General features: G+C 37.3%; 1 protein-coding gene across 2 annotated transcripts in view; it reads right to left on the bottom strand.

Annotated features, from left to right (window-relative positions):
* Window positions 1-12070: 12070 nt before the first annotated feature.
* Window positions 12071-18783, bottom strand: part of Ptchd4 (patched domain containing 4) — a 186544-nt gene continuing 179831 nt past the window's right edge. For both annotated transcript variants that reach the window (XM_034521726.2, XM_034521725.2), the window contains one exon: window positions 12071-17440. In XM_034521726.2, the coding sequence (XP_034377617.1) occupies window positions 15807-17440 (1634 nt within the window). In that variant the 3' untranslated portion in view covers window positions 12071-15806. The remainder of the gene's footprint in view (window positions 17441-18783) is intronic.

Genomic DNA, 18783 nt, shown 5'->3' with positions numbered 1-18783 from the left:
TTTGAGCAACCTGCAATTATGTGCATTTGGTACTAGTACCTTGAGAAATGAGGACAGCATATTAGAGATTACGGTCTCATGTCTCAGACCCAAATCCATCAAAAACATTCGTCAAAACATTTCAGTTGGGTTTGCTTGTAAGTGGAACGGTTTCAGGGTTAGCTCATTTTCAGATATATTTAATCAAGTATTGTCTATTGCATCTTCTGTATGTTCCCTAGAAGCTGTTGACTGGAACTGTATCTGTTCCAAAGAAAAGGAGAGCCCAGAATGCAAACCCCATGTATACAGGAGGGGAAAGGTTCTCAGGTAGAAACATACTCAGTTGGGTATCAGGCACCCCTCAGTTTTAGATTCAGAGACAGATGCAAGAAGAAAATGATTGTAGCCTGTCATATTCATGGCTCTCCACAAGCCAATTTCCTGATGTAGTACACACAGTATGTATGAACGACAACTCAGCTAAGTCAGAATCATCTCAGCTTCAAATTTCAAGCATGCAAAAAGGTAAATAGCAATTTTAGAGGACAGCAAGGAGAAAGCAAATCCAGTAGAAATGAATGTTATCACATATTCCAAGACGTTGTTACCTGTAATCATTTGTTCATGGGACTTCCCAGATGCTGAAAACTGTGCATGGTTAATAATGCATTTTAAAATGACAATTCAATACTGTTTCATCAACATATACACTTGTTGTTTTGGCAAGACTCTCGTAACTAAGACACAGGGCAAAAAAAGCTCTAAGAACCAGAATGAAAAACAAAGCTATGCTCTAAGTCAGAATTTTTCTGGAATTTAACAATAAATTTGCTAAGGGTAAAGGGAATGAAATAGGCTTCACATGACAGAACACTTATAAGAAGAGGAATTTCTCTATGAGAGCAAAAAACAAAACCGGTACAATTTGTATGGAAAATGTCTATTCATTCTTACATCTGAGGATTTAAACCACCCACTTTCACTTTAACTCTTCCAACCATCAGAGGACTCCTTAATGATTTTATAGAACCTGTGCTTTAGTTATGAGCATCTGTTTTTTAAGACCAAGACATAAATCATTAATGTGCACTTGGAAACAGCAGGTACAATACCCATAAAATATTCATTCAGAGGGAGGAAGAGAATACCCCAAGCATTGGATGGCGTATCTTCCTCATCCATATGCCAGGCTGGCTTCATGTGCTTGTCTTCACATTCCAAACATTCCAGAAGAAAATGGCTTAGGGTAGATTCTTTTACCTCCTTTTGCAGGAGTAGAGCTATCACCTACATTTTACTATTATGGATGCAAGCTAATATTTCCCTGCTTCAAATGTATTTCTTTTTTCCCCCATTGACAAGCTAGGATGCGAATGCAATCCCTGTGCTGCCAAAGGAGACAATGGCTTTTGTTAATATTTAAGCTACTGATAAATATTTAAGGGATGCTTGACTATAAGCTAATATTACTAGGAAGGAATGCACAGGCAAGGGAACTTTCAAATTCATTGTGCACACAGGTACTTTCTGCACTCTGGAAGCAGAGCCTCTCTAAGGGGTGTTTATCTGATACTTAGGATAATTTTAAGAGAGACAGGAAGTGAGAAGATGGGAGGCAGATTTGAGTGATATCTTAACTTATTAACGAGTTCTTCACTTGGAGTTAAAAGTCTGCAGATGCTGGGTGGATCCAACACCTTCTTCAAGGCACCTAAAGTGCACTTCCTTTACAAGGTGACAATTTAGTTAGGCAAATTATCACAAACCACCTTTTGTGTTTTATCACTGTGACCAGTTTTCCTGTGAGCATCTTCCAAAAAATTATAGGCGAGTTAATGGTAGAGGCAATACCCTACAGTAATTCTCCATTCCCCCCAAGACTTAATCCAAGCTCAGCATAGTTATATATATATAAATGCATAAATTTCTCTATTAAGAGAAATAAAGAACAACTCAGTTAAAAGTAATTGAGGAATTTCAAGCACTTTAGACAGGAAAACATACATTAACTTGGAAATGAATACACAAGACACAATTGATATCATTGCTTATCCTAATTTAGAGATTATAGCCATGTGTTTGCAGACTTTGTCATCCTACCCTGAAGGAAATGGAGGCATCACTTCTGGAACATTCTTTCTTTTATTAGCACTTCTACACAATTGCTCAATGTTTCCCTTAATTTCTGATCTTTTCCCCCTAAAGTCATATTTTCAAATTCCCAGAATATTGTGATTTACCACATAGGTCAGGAGCTATTAGTGAAACACAGGTTATAAATACACTCAGACAGATAAATGACAGGTTAAGAACTTACTAGTTGATCTAATTCATTTGCTTGAGGTGAATCCAAGTGGGTAATTTCATTAAAGATAAACAGTGGCAATTAAAATTGTGTTCATAGAATATAATGTATCATTTTAGTCAAATAAACAAAACACTACAAGAACATTTGCAGGGGATTGCTGACACGCCCTGTAACAATTCTTTATTATTTTTGATATGTCCACTTTGACCCTTGGAGATCTACAAACTAAAATTTCTAAGTATTGCTTTTATTAGAAGATTTAAAATGTTTATGTGCTGGTCAAAGAAAACTTCGACACACACAAATCTCACTTGTAGGCAATTCTCTTCTTTTCTTTGTTAAAGTTCTCAAAGAAACAACCACTTCAAGTGCATTGAGACAAAGACTTCCCAAGCAGCATAGCATGATACTGCTATAATGCTTTTCAGAAATATGAAAATATCCATTTATATTTTTGGCCACTTGGTAATTTTTGTTCACACAATACCCTTTTTGGTCTGGTCCAACTTGGTTTCTATTTCTTTCTTCATCCTGAACTTGTATGGGAAGAAAAGGAAAGTCAGGTTGGATTTGTCTTTGATGAAGCCCAGACTCTTCTTGTGATTACTCAAGCCGATGACTTATTTCTATTCCTCTGTATGGGTAATATCTAGAAAGCAGCAATATTACTTAGGAAATAACTGATTTTCACACTGACCTGGGGATACCTCTTCCTTTGAATTTCTAATATATACTTATCAATACTGTAGTGACAAAGATGAGCTTTTCTAATAAAGCATGACACCATGTTTGTTGAACACATGGACACTAGTCTATGAAAATGCTCTATGGTCAAATCTATTTGAGAAATGGGATATTTTCTGCTGCTACAACGCTTCAGAGGGGGAACCACCTTTTGGCAGTATTGAGCACATTTAGGCTTTTGATGTCAATTCTTGATGAAGCTAGAGCAGAAAGATCGTTAGTCCTCTGGGGTTTACTTACTTAGCATTCCTCCTTAGGTCTAGTAATATATTTTTATATGTTTCATTTGATACTTAGTGTTCCATATACAGGTAAAGACTGAATTTTGTTTTGAAGCCTGGAGTGTATGTTTGGAGTCTGGGATGGTTAATACTGGCTGTCAGCTCAACTGAACTGAGAGATGGCTTCTTTGTATAATGGCTTTTTTGTATGCAAACAAAAGTACTTTACACTAAAGCTACTATGTCCTCAATTTCCTCCATCCCACTTGAAAAATAACATTTTGTTTATTTAGCCTAATAATATTTTTTCTTCTTCATTTTTTCTGGTCTAAATACTCATCTTCCTACCTTTGGGTATGCCCTTTGGGATTTAAATTTTTGATTTGTATTAAAATAATGGATATCATCCTTTTGCTCGTTTTTATTTGTTTGTTTTATTTTATTTTTTTGTAACAGAGTCTCACCATGACACCAAGAATCATTTTGAGAAATTTGCAATCATCCTGCCTCAGAATCCTAAATTCTGGGATTATCGATATGTATCATGATTTTTGGTTTGTGACCTTAAAAAGACTTTCTTTTTTCTTTTTTCTTTTTTTTTGCTTAGTGTAACCTCATAAATAACTTCATCAATGTTCACTGAATGGATGTCTTTGATCTGTGGTCTAAGCCACTAGTTTTGGAATTCAGCTCCATATTGGATGGACTCACTAGGGGACTTACAAAAAGACTGGGGCTTCACCGGAGTTACTGACTTCATTGGTTTGAGATCCAGTCAGGGCACGAAGGACTTTGAGACATGTCCCTAGGTCATACTGATTGCTACTTGACTTTGAAAACCATCAGCTGTGCTAATTCAGATGTTATTCAAATCGTCCGTTGGAGTGTATTTGCTGACTTCTGTTTCCTCAGACTACTTGGTTGGTGGCTTTTGTGTCTGTCCCAGTTATGCAAACTAAAGGCCTTTTTAAAAAAATTCTGAAAGATAGCCAGCTGCAGCCATAGCTATAACTCTAACTGACATCATTGGCAAAGGCTTATTTCAGATATAAAGGTCAAAACGTCCTCCTCATAACTTCCTCTATTATAGCGACAAGAAATAATTTGGATTGCTACTTTATTCAGGATACCAATTATTATGACAAATACCCGCCAACTATAAAAAAAGAAGTTATTAATATTCAAATGAGTTATTTCTACACTGAAAAATTATGTACATATATTACATTTTACTGTGATTTTTCAAAACAATGTAAAAGTGAATCATATGCAAGTGATTTTAAGAAATGATTGAAGGCTGCCGAGATGGTTCAGCAGATAACAGTGTTTGCAACCATGCTTGATGACCTGAACTCAGTTCCTAGGACACACATGATGAAGGGAAATAACAAACTTCTAAACATTTCCCTCTAACCTCCATAGTATGGGGTGACATGAGTATGCTCTTGTATGCAAAATAAATAGATGAACGCAGTCAAAATTATAGATATGATTTGAAGCATTTAAGCCAATGCATGGTCTTAAATTTTACATTTAGAAGAGGGCATAAATTGTGCAGTGATTTCTCGTGACATGTCGTTAGCATTTTGATTTCTTTGTACAGACAACTCTTATGTATGTTCCTGTTGAAAAGATGAATCATTGTACCATAGAAACACAGTGCTGGTTACAATGGGCTCCTTCTTGAAACTACCTGCAGAATCGGGACCATTATCCCTACTCTATTAGAAGATTAATTTGTGTGTAATGTTTGAGTTGCTTTTCCTGGAGGATTTGGGATCTGGTTTATCCAGGTCCATCTCTCCAGGCTGCACTTTGAGGGCCTTCTGATGCACATGATGTGACCAGATAGCTTCCGGGACCTCGACCTCCCTGCCATAAACTGGATCTTGCCACCACTGCATACTAAGTAACAGAAATTTAAGATTATGGGATATTGCTGAGGTTTTGAGTTCTGGACTTTATCAGCAAATATAAAAATACAGACATACAGAAATGAAGACTGTTGTGTTTAAATTATGTAAGGACATAACTTTAAGGCTAGAAGTGTCTCTTATAAATGTTTTTTTTTTTTTTAAAAAACTGACAATCACAAACAACATCCTCACAGTAGATTCCCATTTTTCCATTGCACCTGCCCCCACTCTGAGGGGGTGCTGCCAGAGGACCACATGTTTCTGGTCCCCACCGGTGGACACTCTGTGTTCTCTCTCTTCTGGCTCCACATGTTACCGCATACTCACTATAGATGTTCACGATTCCTTCTTCTGCTTCCTTAAACATCACAGAAAGAAATTTCTTCTACCCATCCAATTGGGAGAGCCAATTTGGTATTTTTCTGTGTTTTTTTTCTTCAGATGTCAATGCAGGTACCTTAATATTTGTTGAGTAAATAAACCGGATAGAAGTCATGAGGAGAGTAAATGAATATGATCCTAGCCACAAGGAGTGAATAGGAGCTTGAATTCTCTTAGAGATTTATATATGTCAAGTTTTTTCTAATCTCTTACAATCCTTTTATTTTCAAAAAGTACAAAGTAAACAAATATGCAGATACTAAGCCAAAGCCTTTTTTTTTTCAGATTTTTAAAACTTTTACGTTTTTTTTAATTTTTGTCCAGATTTTTAAAACTTATATTTAACTATCTCACTGTAAAGCTCTAGGAGGCTACGTTTCAACTTATCAGAAATGAAAATTGAACAAACGTAAAATTGGGTCCTTTGTTTAAAATAATCCAGAAAAAAAGAAATAAAAATATATTCAAAGCATAGTACTTGACAGGTTGAGTTTACTTAAAAAAAATCACTTTTCATATTGGGTCACAAGTGAGAAACTACAGGGTTGTTTTCTTTTAAAAATGTCTTTCTATCTCATATATATATATATATATATATATATATATATATATATATATATATCACAAATAGGCACACAGATACACACACACACACACACACACACACACACACACACACACACAGATATTGAATGGTCTCTGAGAAAAATGTCCTGTGTGCGACAGCTTCTAAGACTAAAACATGGGAATTTCTGCTTAATGCACACAAGGTAACAATGAGCAGAATTTCTCTAAATTGTGTGCTTGCAAACATTCTCACATATTCATCTTATATTTTGCTAAAACCTGACTTCACTTCTTGCAAACATAGTTATTCTTAACCAAAGGAAATGCATTTTAGTTGTTATGAGAAAAAGTAATTTTACCAAAAAATTAGCAATTCAAATATTAAATATAGGTGGGAAAACAGCTAAATGAATAAACTAAAACATTTTCATCAAAGAAACAAAAGCCTCCTTGTTTTTGTTTAAATGTTAGAAATTGTCCAAAATAAGACCTTCCAAGGCACATGACTCTATAAAAATGCAGTTATCAAAGAAAAAGGGGCTCAGCACCAAGAGCCTTTGATGTGATGTATTCTCTCACTTTGTGATTGGTGCATTTAAATCTTGTGGATGTTGGCTTTATGATACCATGGTCACGTGCATCTTTAGAACCCAATAGACTTGGAAACTCTAAAATTCAGTCTTGATTTGACTGACTTAGGAGTGATTGCCAGCAGCCCATAATTTCACCCAGATGTAGAGCCGAATCCTGTGAGGCACAGTGGGCCTCCTTTTCTAAGCCTGCACGCTGCCTCAGGACAGCTCTTTTATTTATTGTTGTGTTCTCAGATGGTCAGAAAAGGGATGAATTCAGGCAGTTTTAGGCTTTGTGTTGCCACAGGAATTTACTGCAATGCAATAAGTGTCAGAGAGAATTGGCCCAGGTAATGCACTAAATTTTGGGTAGAATTTATTTGAGCCAGCTACACATTACTTCAGATTTGAAATTAGTATAATGACTGAGGCTGTTTCAGTAATATATTCCTAATTTACATATTGTAGAGCTATTTTTGGACTTAGGGTTTTGTAAAAATGTTTTGTAACACTGCCAAGACATGCTAATTTGCTTTGGATAGTGAATTATCTTAACTATGTAGGGTGAGCTGATGTAAATTATAGAGTCATATTTTAATAAATAATATCCTTAAAAAATTAAACAATAATAAAAACAGAAAACAAGATTTATGGTGCACACCTATAATCCAAGGATCTGGGAAGGAGGAAGAGATGGAGGCAGGGTAATTATGAGTTACAGGCTCACAGGCTAGGGTACACACTGATTATCTGGGGGATACTCCAGGTCACCTGGAGCCAAATAGAAAGAACTTATCTCAAATTATATAAATGATCAATCAAAGATAACAAACAACACAAATCTCCAGTAAGGATAAAAATATATGCTAGGTCTACTAATCCCGGTACTTTGTAGATAGAGACAAGGAATCTCTATGAGTTCAAGGCCAGTCAGGGCTACACAATGAAACCCTGCCTCAACAAAACAAAATAGAACAAAATCACAAAATAGAAGCACACACATACCTATGTATTTGTAGACATATATATGTATTTATAAATATGCATTTAAAATGCATAGGCTATGTGATATCACACTGTGAAGTCAAGAGGAGTTATGTTTGGGAAATTTAACACTTGCTTATGAGAGAACTTTCCCCTAAAAGACAGGAAGTTGAATGGACTTTCTGAGGTTAGAGGAGTAAGTTGGGTATTATGTCACTTAGTATTAACAACAAGAGCTGAGGGACAGAGCAGTAAATCTAGAAATGACTTGACTTTTATAGCACTCGGCATGATTAAAAAAATTTAGCAAGAGCAATTAAGACTAGGAATTTTGTGGTGTTAATATCTTGTATACGATATGACTTTTAAAATATGCCAACTGCTCTTGCTACCTACAAAGGAAGTAGTTATTTGTTGTTGAAGTCAAAGGTGAAAACAGTAACTCCATAAATCTTTGTCTAGTGGTCCTACGGTTAAAGTAATCTTGAAGGATTTTCACAAGTAGTGAAGACTTCCTTATTATTTTCCTTAAGACTTTAGGCCTCAGGCATAGGTTTCTTAAGTCATATGATCCTGAGAAATTTCACTAAAATGATTGTATAGATACACATCTAAAACCTGAAAATAATCATAAAATAAATATTTGACATATGATTTCTATCCGTGGAGGTGTGAGAGGCATTCAGTTAGGAGAATCACATTCATTTATTGCCGTGATAGTTAAAAAAAACTCATTTCCAAATTATTTTATTTTGCTTACTGAGAATGGAAATACATATAAATGTTGGCCATGAGCCAAAATTTGGAAAATTAAAAACTCTAAAATAACTTTTAAATGTCATGCTAGTAATAGCTATTAGAATATTTGATGCTCAGTAAGACCTAAGGTGTGTATTTGGGCAGTCTGTTATTTGGGAAAAGACATTTTGATGCTGAAATACAACTTAAGTCATACTTTTTGGGCACATATTTTCCTTTAAGCTTCTGTTGATAAGGTAGCTTCAGGGTTAGAGCCCCATGTGCAGAATTCTGGAACAGAGGTCTTTAATCCTTTATTGGAACTTGGGAGTGATAAGTAAGGCTATTTTTACAAAAAGAATGCAAAGAACCTAAACATAAAAGGAATATTATATTAAAAAGCCATTTTTACGGCAAAGGCAACTGGTAATGGTGTTTTGCCATGGGGTTTGTATTGTTAGGATGACAGGACTTTATAATTTCATATGTGTTATCTTTCTTCTTCATTTTTCTGTAGAGATTAGTATCTCACTGCATCAGGACAGGGAACCTGTGGGCATGCTCAGTTTCTATGGTCACGCCCATGGTTTATTGACTTGTGAGGGGACAGTGATCCTTCCTAGCTCTCTTCCCTTCACTAATTTGAAGCAGCCAGTGGTTTCTAATCCTAGTGGAGGGGAGAACAATGGTTTTCCACTGTGTGTGTGTGTGTGGGGGAACAGGATACAATTCTAGTGTTTTTATTGTTTCATATCTGCTTAACCTAAGACACAAATTGATGCTTTTCCATCCTCTGAAAAGAAGGGCACATGGACTCTTCATTGAAGTTAGTCACAGACTATTTGATGACACATCTTGCTATGAGCCACTATCTCTAAGTTAACCCTAGGCAATACTGTTTCTGAACTAATACTCTTTCTGCACTAATTTTCATGCTCTGGGAGGTCCATGAAGAGATAACTGAACAACTTTCCCATGGGATGCTGCATTGGTGAGTATTTATAGTAAATGGCACACACAGATAAAACTACAGACATGAGTGTTCATTTTACAACTATCTGAGTATGAATTTACTAAGTGAAAGAGCAATAAATGATAGTTTATTACCATTTCGTCAAAGGTTGTATGGCATTTTATCTTTAAATATCCCTGTGAGGTAGCTTAGCAAGATCTCTGTCCTTTTCAAATGGTGACAGATTTTCTACTTAAGAACAAGGAAGTCTATTGCTGAAAGGATATGCATAATTAATGGGAACACATGATAAGCTTGCAGCATAAGCTCTGCAGGTAGGTTGGAATATTCACACTGGTGAGCAGAAGGAAGAATGTTTTCAGTATCTCGGACTTTTATGTCAGAGAAAGAAAGATGCTGGGATATTCTGATTCATATAGTCATGAATGCTGCAGATTGTACTCAAACTTGTAAAACCACAGCAGCCCGTTCCTTTTCTTTTCAAGGTCTCTCAGTATGGCTGCAAATAAAGACTCAGCAATCCACTGACTTTGGTGATGAAAGTGATTTCCATTTCCAGTGGGAGATTCTACTCCCTTCTTACATTTAGATAATAGAATGTTTCTCTCAGTGTGCCATGAACAATCTCTTCCAAGAATCCAAGCTAAATCTATTCGGGACTGGAAAGCAAGATGATTATAATAAGCTTCACTTATCTTTTATTCATGCTGGTCACTCCTAATACTTTCCAGGAAACTCTTCAATGAAATCGTCCCAAAATATTAAAACTCTTACTTCTCCACTGGTTTGAAAGAGCCCTGGAGATAATGTAGTGGCTTTTGTAACTGTAAAAACAGAGGGGAAGGAAACTGTATCAGGCATGTCATGGGCCATGCAACAAACTGGAATACAATTATGAATGAATAATGCCAAGCCCCGCTCGGCTGGAACAGGAGCCCAAGAAACGGAGCAAGAATCACTGAGAGCCTGTGAATTGCTCTGACTCCCATAGCATCCAGGTTTCCTTTGATTTTTAGGATGTTATAATTGGTGTGACCTAAGAGAGCTTTCTTTGGGAAAATTCAACTCAGTGAGAGAACGGAGACTGGAGTCCTATAGTTTATAAAAGTGCAAAATTGTCAATGATCTCATTTGTAAATTCTTCATTGTATTAAAAATGTCTCCGTGACAGAGGTTCCAGTGTAGCCTAAGCTCTTGACAATCTATCTTGACAATCCCTTTAAGGGAGTAAAAGAGCTAATATACAGGCCATACAATCGCTATGTATACTGCATATACTGGTTGCATATATTTCTCTCTTTGAATTGTTTTCCTCTTTACAAGAAGTGTGAATGTGAGCCAACTGATATATTCCCTCATTAAGTACATGAACATGTTCAAAATCATCATGTGTATCACAGCATCCGGAAAAGGAATTCTTTCCTGGGTGTTTCTTTGAACTCTCTTTTCAAAGTCATTCAGCTTCTTGCTTTCCCTCACAAAATGGATCTGGTCATGCTTAGAAATCCAGAAGCCGGCTCAGTGTCTGAATCTTACAAACCAGAACACCATCTTCAAGTGGGATAGATATATTTACATGTAGCGAGGTTTGCTAGCAGGTAGAACCTCTAGTTTTGAGGCACCAATTGATTCTCTGTGCTACTTCTTAACCTATAAAGTCTAGTGTGTAAGGACTTTAATGATGTCATTCTTCCTACCACACCCGCATGCTGATATCTTGATTTCTCAGATGGAGCCTTATCTGTCTTTTGGTATCGCCCTATCTCATCCAAATGTCATCTAACAAAAGCTCAAAACACTTGGGACACAGAACATTTTCTCTTGCCATCCTATCTACAACATTGATTAATATCAGAAGAACAATTGGTCATCTGATTTACAAACGGAAGAACGGCTACATTCACAGGCAACACCTATGTGGTGAATGTCCTATAAAGAGGCCTTGCTGATTTTGCTTTGGTCACTGTCACTACAGTCATATTAAAGGGAAGGCTGTAAGAACAGAAAAGTAATTAGTTTTTGTGCAGTGTATCTACAGATCATTGTGGACAAAAGGTGGCATACGAGCCAGTGCCACAAAGATGATTCCGAGTTTTGTATTTAAATTTGAGATGAGGAGACTTTAAGGGTATACTGGTTCAGCCTTGGATGTTTTGACTTGATGCTATAGAACTTTGTCATAACTGTTATTTTGGTTACCAAAAAAGAAACAGTTTTGTTGTTTTTAAAGAGAACGGAAGTGATCTTAAAATTCCTTTGAAATAAATGAAAGCGCCCGGGATCACCTTTGAAAGAATTAGGAGAGAGCCCTCAACAAACAGCAACAACCCTGGTTGAACATAGACTTTTCTCCAGGAAGCATGAGTAAATCATAGAATTTTCCAGTCTCAGGAGACAACATCACAGGTCCATTTTTAAGGTACTGTAACTTCTGGCTTGCCTTAGTACACGCAGGGCATATTTAAGCACTGCCTAATGCAGATTCTGCCTGGTACTTTACCCAGAGACCTGGCTCAGCCCCTGGCTTTTCCCATTGGCCATCTTAGAGTAGGTGGCTGTGGTTGAAACTATGAGAAAGCAATTTTCTGATTGTTTCTCTTGGCATGAAGTTTTTTTAATGGACTTTAGGCCTTTGCAACTAAAACCCCATGAGGCATTTATGATAGAGAATATGAGAATTTTAATAAAAGTATAATAACCCTGAAAATAGTGTCTTTAGTCATCTACATACTAGTAATCATGCGTGCATTGTGCCATGCATTTATAAATATTTGTTCGTAAAAATATTTGACTGTAACGACAATATTTACAGTCAACATATAAAAATACACACAATTCTGAATGGCGATAGTTAATCCCCAGCTCGAGTCACAAGTCTAGAAGGATTAGCTTGTTATGGTAAAGTGCAATGGATAATTACAGAATGGACATAGATCTTACACTCAAGTTCAACGTACAAGAATGGCTATTATAGCATCGTAGGAGCTACGGGTATCACACTTCTTTCTTTTACAATACAAGATAAAACATGTACATTTATGTCTGTGGAAACGAACAGAAATCAATTGGAGGAAAGACATATCATGTGATACAAACTTCATTGAGAATAGCTCTGTCTTAGAGTACTCATGCACAGCCTTCAAAGAGGTTCATGGTCACTGCAAGAACCCACCAGAAAACATGTAAATATACATTCTTTCAACAGACTTCCACATGATGTAGGTTGGCTCATGGAACTTTTAGACAAATCTTGGCTGGTAATTTAGGTGAGTTCCTCACTGAAGAGAGTGGAACATAAAACAATGCTTTTGGTTTCACATTCTGATGGGGGGGGGCACAGTTTAAATAGGAAAAGGTGTGGGGTTCACAAGTTTTTAAAAAATCTCCCATTTCAAGAGAAAAACACATTACAGTAAATAAAATACTCCACAATTCTAAGATTTCCTAGTGATTTCTTCTAGGGTTTGAAATTTCTTCTAGGGCCCTCTGTTTGATAGTAGATAATGTCCTAACTTGAATGCCATTAATACTTCACAACGGACAAAGCAAGCAAAAACTTGAAAAACTAGAATGGAACGCACAAATAAACAGAAAAGGCTGAACTTGGATGGTTACCTGCAAATCATGATCTCATATTTTAGTGGTTGGTACTCAGAGAAGGAAGTCTTGGAAATGTTTGCTTCAAAGTGAGGTTGGAAGGTTTGCCTGCTGCTTGGTGAGATTCTTCTGGGTTTACATACTTCCTAAGACCAAGACAAGGCATTTTGGGCATTTTATTAACTCTTCCAGAACATGGAGTTTCATTTCAGTAAATTATTGCTACACATCCTTAGAGAGAATCACATGTTCTGGAGACGATAACATCTTTCCTAAAATGCCACTTCTTTAGACAGTTGGACAATGTGAAATTCCTGTTTGTCCTACAAGTCTGATCCTTGAAGACAATACCTAATACATAAACAAGTCTTTCTCCATCCAAATGCTTTGGGAGAGATTGAAATTGGTGCTTAGGTAGAATATGCAGCAGTACTTCCTTGTATTTGGCAATTTGCAAGCTTGTCAATTAGCTTGTCAATCTTTGTGTTGTTGTTGTTTATTTTTTGTATCTGAAATAGTCTCTGGCAATTATAAAACTCAAGTAAGTTATCTTTAAATAAAAAATAGGTGAAACAATGGGGTTTCACCGGATATGGGCAGATATGGAGCAACACGGAATCCCCAGCTTCATAGTAGCTGTTTTTACAACAGGTGCGAGACTGATAGGAATCTTTCTAAGTGAAGAGTAACTTTGAAAGAGGAATTCTCTTCTCCGACTGCAAAAACCGCTCAGAAAATTCAACTTCAAATATGAGATCATGGCCTGGAGGTCAACTGTCCAAACATCTGTTATCTCTAGCACAGAAGTTCTTGAGATGAGAGTCTGACGTTACCTGTCACATGACTTTACAGATACAGTGAAAACATCAGGTGTGGTAACGGGAAGTTATGGTCCCTCCTTAATACCATAGCTATTGTACTCCCAGCAGAGGAGACATTGAAACTCAGTGGCCATAAGGTAGAATAGAACAAATGCCATTCAATAAACTGACATCTTATTTAAATGATGTCCACTTAAAAATTCGCATCATTGACAAGAGCAGTGTCATCTAGCAACATCATTTCTCAAAACTGAAACAGGAATGGAATTTTCTAAGACTTCTAGTTGTGTTTTTGCCTTTTAAATCCATTAGCATTGTTAATGCATTTAAATTACACAATCTAAATTGGTGGGACATATAAATGTTCGTCAGGAAAAAGAGCTTGTTAGCAGGATGTGTAATCACTGGGCATTTGTTTTATTCTACCCCCAAATAAATTGTTCCTTAGATTCCCTATTTGGCACGGAAAAGGAATTTTCTAGTATCATTCTCCAACATGAATAGCAGCCTTAGTCCTTGGAAGTACCCAGCAGACCGAGTACCTGCCCAGGGCTCAGTTTTAAACACTAACTCAATGGAAACATTTATGGCAATACTGTTTTGTTTTGTTTTTTTTAATTTTAAGAGTCCAGGCGCAATTACACACAGTTGGTACGGCACCTGTAGATATCTGTGCTTGCCTTACAACTTACTTTCTAGTTAATGAAGACAGTGATACTCCAAGAAGCTACAAAATGATGCTGCAGGGGTTCCGGTGACCACCATCATAGTGGTCATGGTCTGGATTAATGCTCCCAAACTTATTTCAAGAAACACACTAGAGTCTATACAAGTTGGCAAGTTTTTCTTACAATATAGACTGTTTGATGCTGAGATGGTGAATGGTAGATCACTCATTTTACTTGCTGTTTCCCCCAGACATTTTCTTTTTCCTGTGTTAACTGCTCTATGTGGCACAGCAGTAGATTTTCATCATCTAACATAGGAATGGTTAACTATGAAATGGAATCTCATTATTTCTTTCCATCTCCCACATGCACTGTGTACCCTTACATATGTATGAAAAAACAATGTGCTTAAAGTACTCATTTTAAGGTGGGTGAGATATCCAAAAGCAGCCATGCTGGCCTTCCAAATACATAGACATGTTAAGAGCTAATGATGAGCTATCACAACTATTTTAGATTTTAAACATTTGTTCACATGCTAATTAACTCAAATACCTTTTGGGGTTTTGTGAAGTCACCCCAAAAGTAGGATCTCAGTGACCAACAACATGATATGTAGAATTTAATGGATTTAAATTTCTGTTTCTTTTGTTATCACACAGTGGATAATACTCTTGCTATCTAGTCAGTTGAGTTGATTTCAAGTGGCCAATTATATATTTTGTATCATCCCTAATGAGGTTATGGCCAAAGCTGATTTGACTTTTAGAGAAAGGCAGCCTATCTGCAAATGGACACCTTCTTTCACCCAAACACCAATGCACACAAAAGACAAATACAAGTACATGTATACTTATATGTACACACAAAGTGGATTGAATGGTCCAGTCCTTTGGTTTAGACATGTACTTCCCATGTGCATAGGTTTCCTTTGATTGACCTGTTCAAAAAGCAAACATGAAGTGACATGACAATTTAGACATTTCCTCTATCTTTCCCCCTATCCGGAGACCACCTATTCTCTCTTCTCCATTTCTTCAAAGAATCTTTAGATCTTTCAGCCTTCGATCTTAATACACTAATACATCCATTCCTCAGAAAAGCTCTAAGATCAATGTTTGGAAAATTATCTCTCATGGAGCACAAGGTTATAAGGAACTTCACCACCTTTTATTATCTCTTTCCCCGAAAGAAGCAGACCCTTGGATGCATCATGAATAATACACTCTTGATCTGACTTGCCTTGTTACCCCTGGCCAGCCCAAGCAGCTGAGGTCTGAGCCTCACTAGCCCTGCATCAGTGTGCAACACTGGAAAAGAAAAAGTCTCCACCCTCAGACTGTGGTGACGTGATCAGGGTTCTCTTGGATTTCTATGCATTCAATTTCCTCTCTCTCCTTTCGTTTGGCACGTTTCTTTTTCTTGTGGTGCTTTTTGGAAGGAGGAAAAAAGGTTAGAAACACAGGTAAGATAACAAAACAGTGCAGAAGCGTGCAACCCCCGGTCAGCAGCAGGCATTTGAACAGTGTGAAGGTCAGGTTTGAAGGCACAAAGAGGAGGGGGACCAACCCAATAAGAAAAGAAGTAATGTTTTGCAAAATGGCTGTCCCATGCTCTTGCAGGGAGCTTTTTATACATTGTGTTCTGGTGTGCTCGGTTGCTAATACAAACGTATAAAGCAGTGGTGCACAGTGGTCAATGGCAAAATTTAAAGTGTAGATAAGGCACAAGATAGAAATGCAATCCATGTCGACATTCCACAACGTCATTAAGCCCAGGACGCCCAGCTCAATTGAGGTGACGCTAAGAATTAGCCAGAAGTTTCCCAGAGGATGGATCACTAGGAAGAAAGTCAGGATTAACACCAGGAGGACTCCAAAGCCTGCAATCAGAACAGGCACAGTGACTGACAAACTGTAATGGTCTGTAAAAACAAAGGAAGGGTTAAACACGATGAACCGGATACTCTTAGAGAGAGACAGGGGCCTCAACTTGTCCAGAACTTCTATGACTTCCTTCTGCTTGTCCCTGCTAGTCCTGGCCACCAGATATAAGCGAGAAGCGATGATATTGTTTTCATCTCCAGCTCTGGAGAAAATGATATCATTCCGAAAGTGTTGGAACTCTGGCTTTTTTAAAAACGAGCTTTGTAGGACACTGATGAAGTCAGTCTTGTTATTGGCACTGATGTTGCTTGCTTTCAGAAACTGATAATACTGTTCCACCCAGGACACTGCAGTGAACCCACTACAGAGCCTCTGCAGATCCTCTTGGACACTGCTGTTCCAGTACTCCAGGGGTTCATAGACGTAGAATCCTATGACAGGGCTATAGTTGCTGAAATATTTTTGCTGAACCATGGCATAGGAAACACTGGGGGAGTCACTGGCTAGTAGGTTGATGATGCTGGCTCCATCACTGATCTGCAAGCACCCCATGAAGGAGAAAGAGGCGTAAATGAGATACAGGATGACCACAAATGGCTTCACATAGATATTGGTAATCCACTCATTGTAATGTTCTCGGAGGAAGTGCTGAATGAAATGGTGCTGGTAGGGGTTTGTCTCATGATGGGATGTCTGTTGGTGCCCATCACTCATTACTGTCTGGAACCACACAGGCTTGCGGTCCAGGTATTCCGCAGAAGGGATCTTACAGCAAAAGATGCTGTGGTATCGATTTTGCTCAAGTTGTCCAGCAAAGACCAGGCAAGAGCCAAAGAAAGAGAAAATGTAGAAGTAGTTCAATAGAATAGAGACACACATATTCTGACAGAAGATCTTCACTGCCTCTATGTTTGTGAAGGGGCTGGCACCCATACCAAACGTGATGAAGTACAGGGAACTGGTCATGGTGTAGGTGACCATCACATCAGAATAGGCATCTGCTACCCTGTCTTTGAAGGGTAAATTCTCTTTGGTTCTCCGCCATCCAGACAGAAGCTCAAATACTCCTTTAGTTCCGTGACCTAATATTAAGAGAAAGAAAATCAACAGTTACTTTTATTTCCTCCTATGATTCATGTGGATTTTATATAGATTATTGATACTAAATATACATATTCTATTCTTCAGAGTAGTGTCTTTCTCTTATTAGTAACTCAGAAGAAATAAATATTTGGTCCCTGTTTACACTTGAGTAAAGACTGGGTTTATTGATACTCTATGTGAAATTAAATATTTATTAGCTATTATTTTTACCTGAAAAGTTGTAAACATAACACAGTATCCACATGATATTTTCTCCCTGCATGCACAGCCTTCCTAAATTAATCATAAGCAGTCCACAGTAGAAGCTGTCACCTGAATCTTAAATGACAATGCACATGTGTGGCTAACTCATCCACAGTCCTTTTAAATGAATTCATGTGTTGATTTATAGAATTACAGGATGATATTAAATAGCTGATGATTGTTAGATAGTTGTGATAGCATGATCATCACCAATTAGTAAGGATTCTTTAGGTCATTTTTCTCTTTGTTGTGGGTCCATGGGTGGGTGCAGGTACATGTGCAAGCTTGAGGATGATGTCAGGAATCCTCTTTGATAGTTCTTTAACCTTATTCTTTTGAGGAAGGATCTCTTAATCAAACCCAGAGCACACCAGTGAGGCATGTCTTGCTAGGCAGTCTATCATAGAGATCCCTCTCTATTTTCCACTGCTAGATCATAGGTGTGCTGCTACGCCCACCTGGCATTTAAGAAGGTTCTGAGAATCTTCTTTGCTTGAGCATCAGGCACTTCATCCACTGAGCCATCTTCTGAGACCCCTCTTAAGAATTTAAATGTAAATGTAAATTAAAAAATTAAGTGCGTGCATGTGTGTTTGTGGTGAACAGAGGCTTTGTATGCCCTAGAACTGGAGTTACAGGTGGTTGTGAGCCACATCATGTGGGTTTTTGGAATTAAAATTGAGTCTTCTGCAAGAGTATTATGTTCTTTTACCTGCAGAGCCATCTTTCCGGTCCCAGGAGTTTTATTAGTAGACACTGGATGCAAGTGAAAAATGCTTTCCTAGGTCACATAAAAGACCTCTAGGCCTAGAGATCACATAGAGATCATGCAAATACTTCTTGGCTCCTTAGAAGATTTTGTTTCCATGGTAACTGAACAAAAACCTTTGTTTCATGTAGTGGATGAAGAATTCTTTTCTCTAACAAAGTTTTGTGCACCCTTTTAAATATATATATATATAATATATACATATATTATACATATGTATATTGTGTATTGTGCATTGTATATAAGAATAAATAGGAAAAAGGGTTTAGTCAACAAATATTTCTTGAAAATATGGTATGTGCTCTCAGC

This window comes from Arvicanthis niloticus, chromosome 17 (genome assembly GCF_011762505.2).
Source record: "Arvicanthis niloticus isolate mArvNil1 chromosome 17, mArvNil1.pat.X, whole genome shotgun sequence".
Taxonomy (NCBI): domain Eukaryota; kingdom Metazoa; phylum Chordata; class Mammalia; order Rodentia; family Muridae; genus Arvicanthis; species Arvicanthis niloticus.
This window is presented reverse-complemented; position numbering and strand designations above follow the sequence as displayed.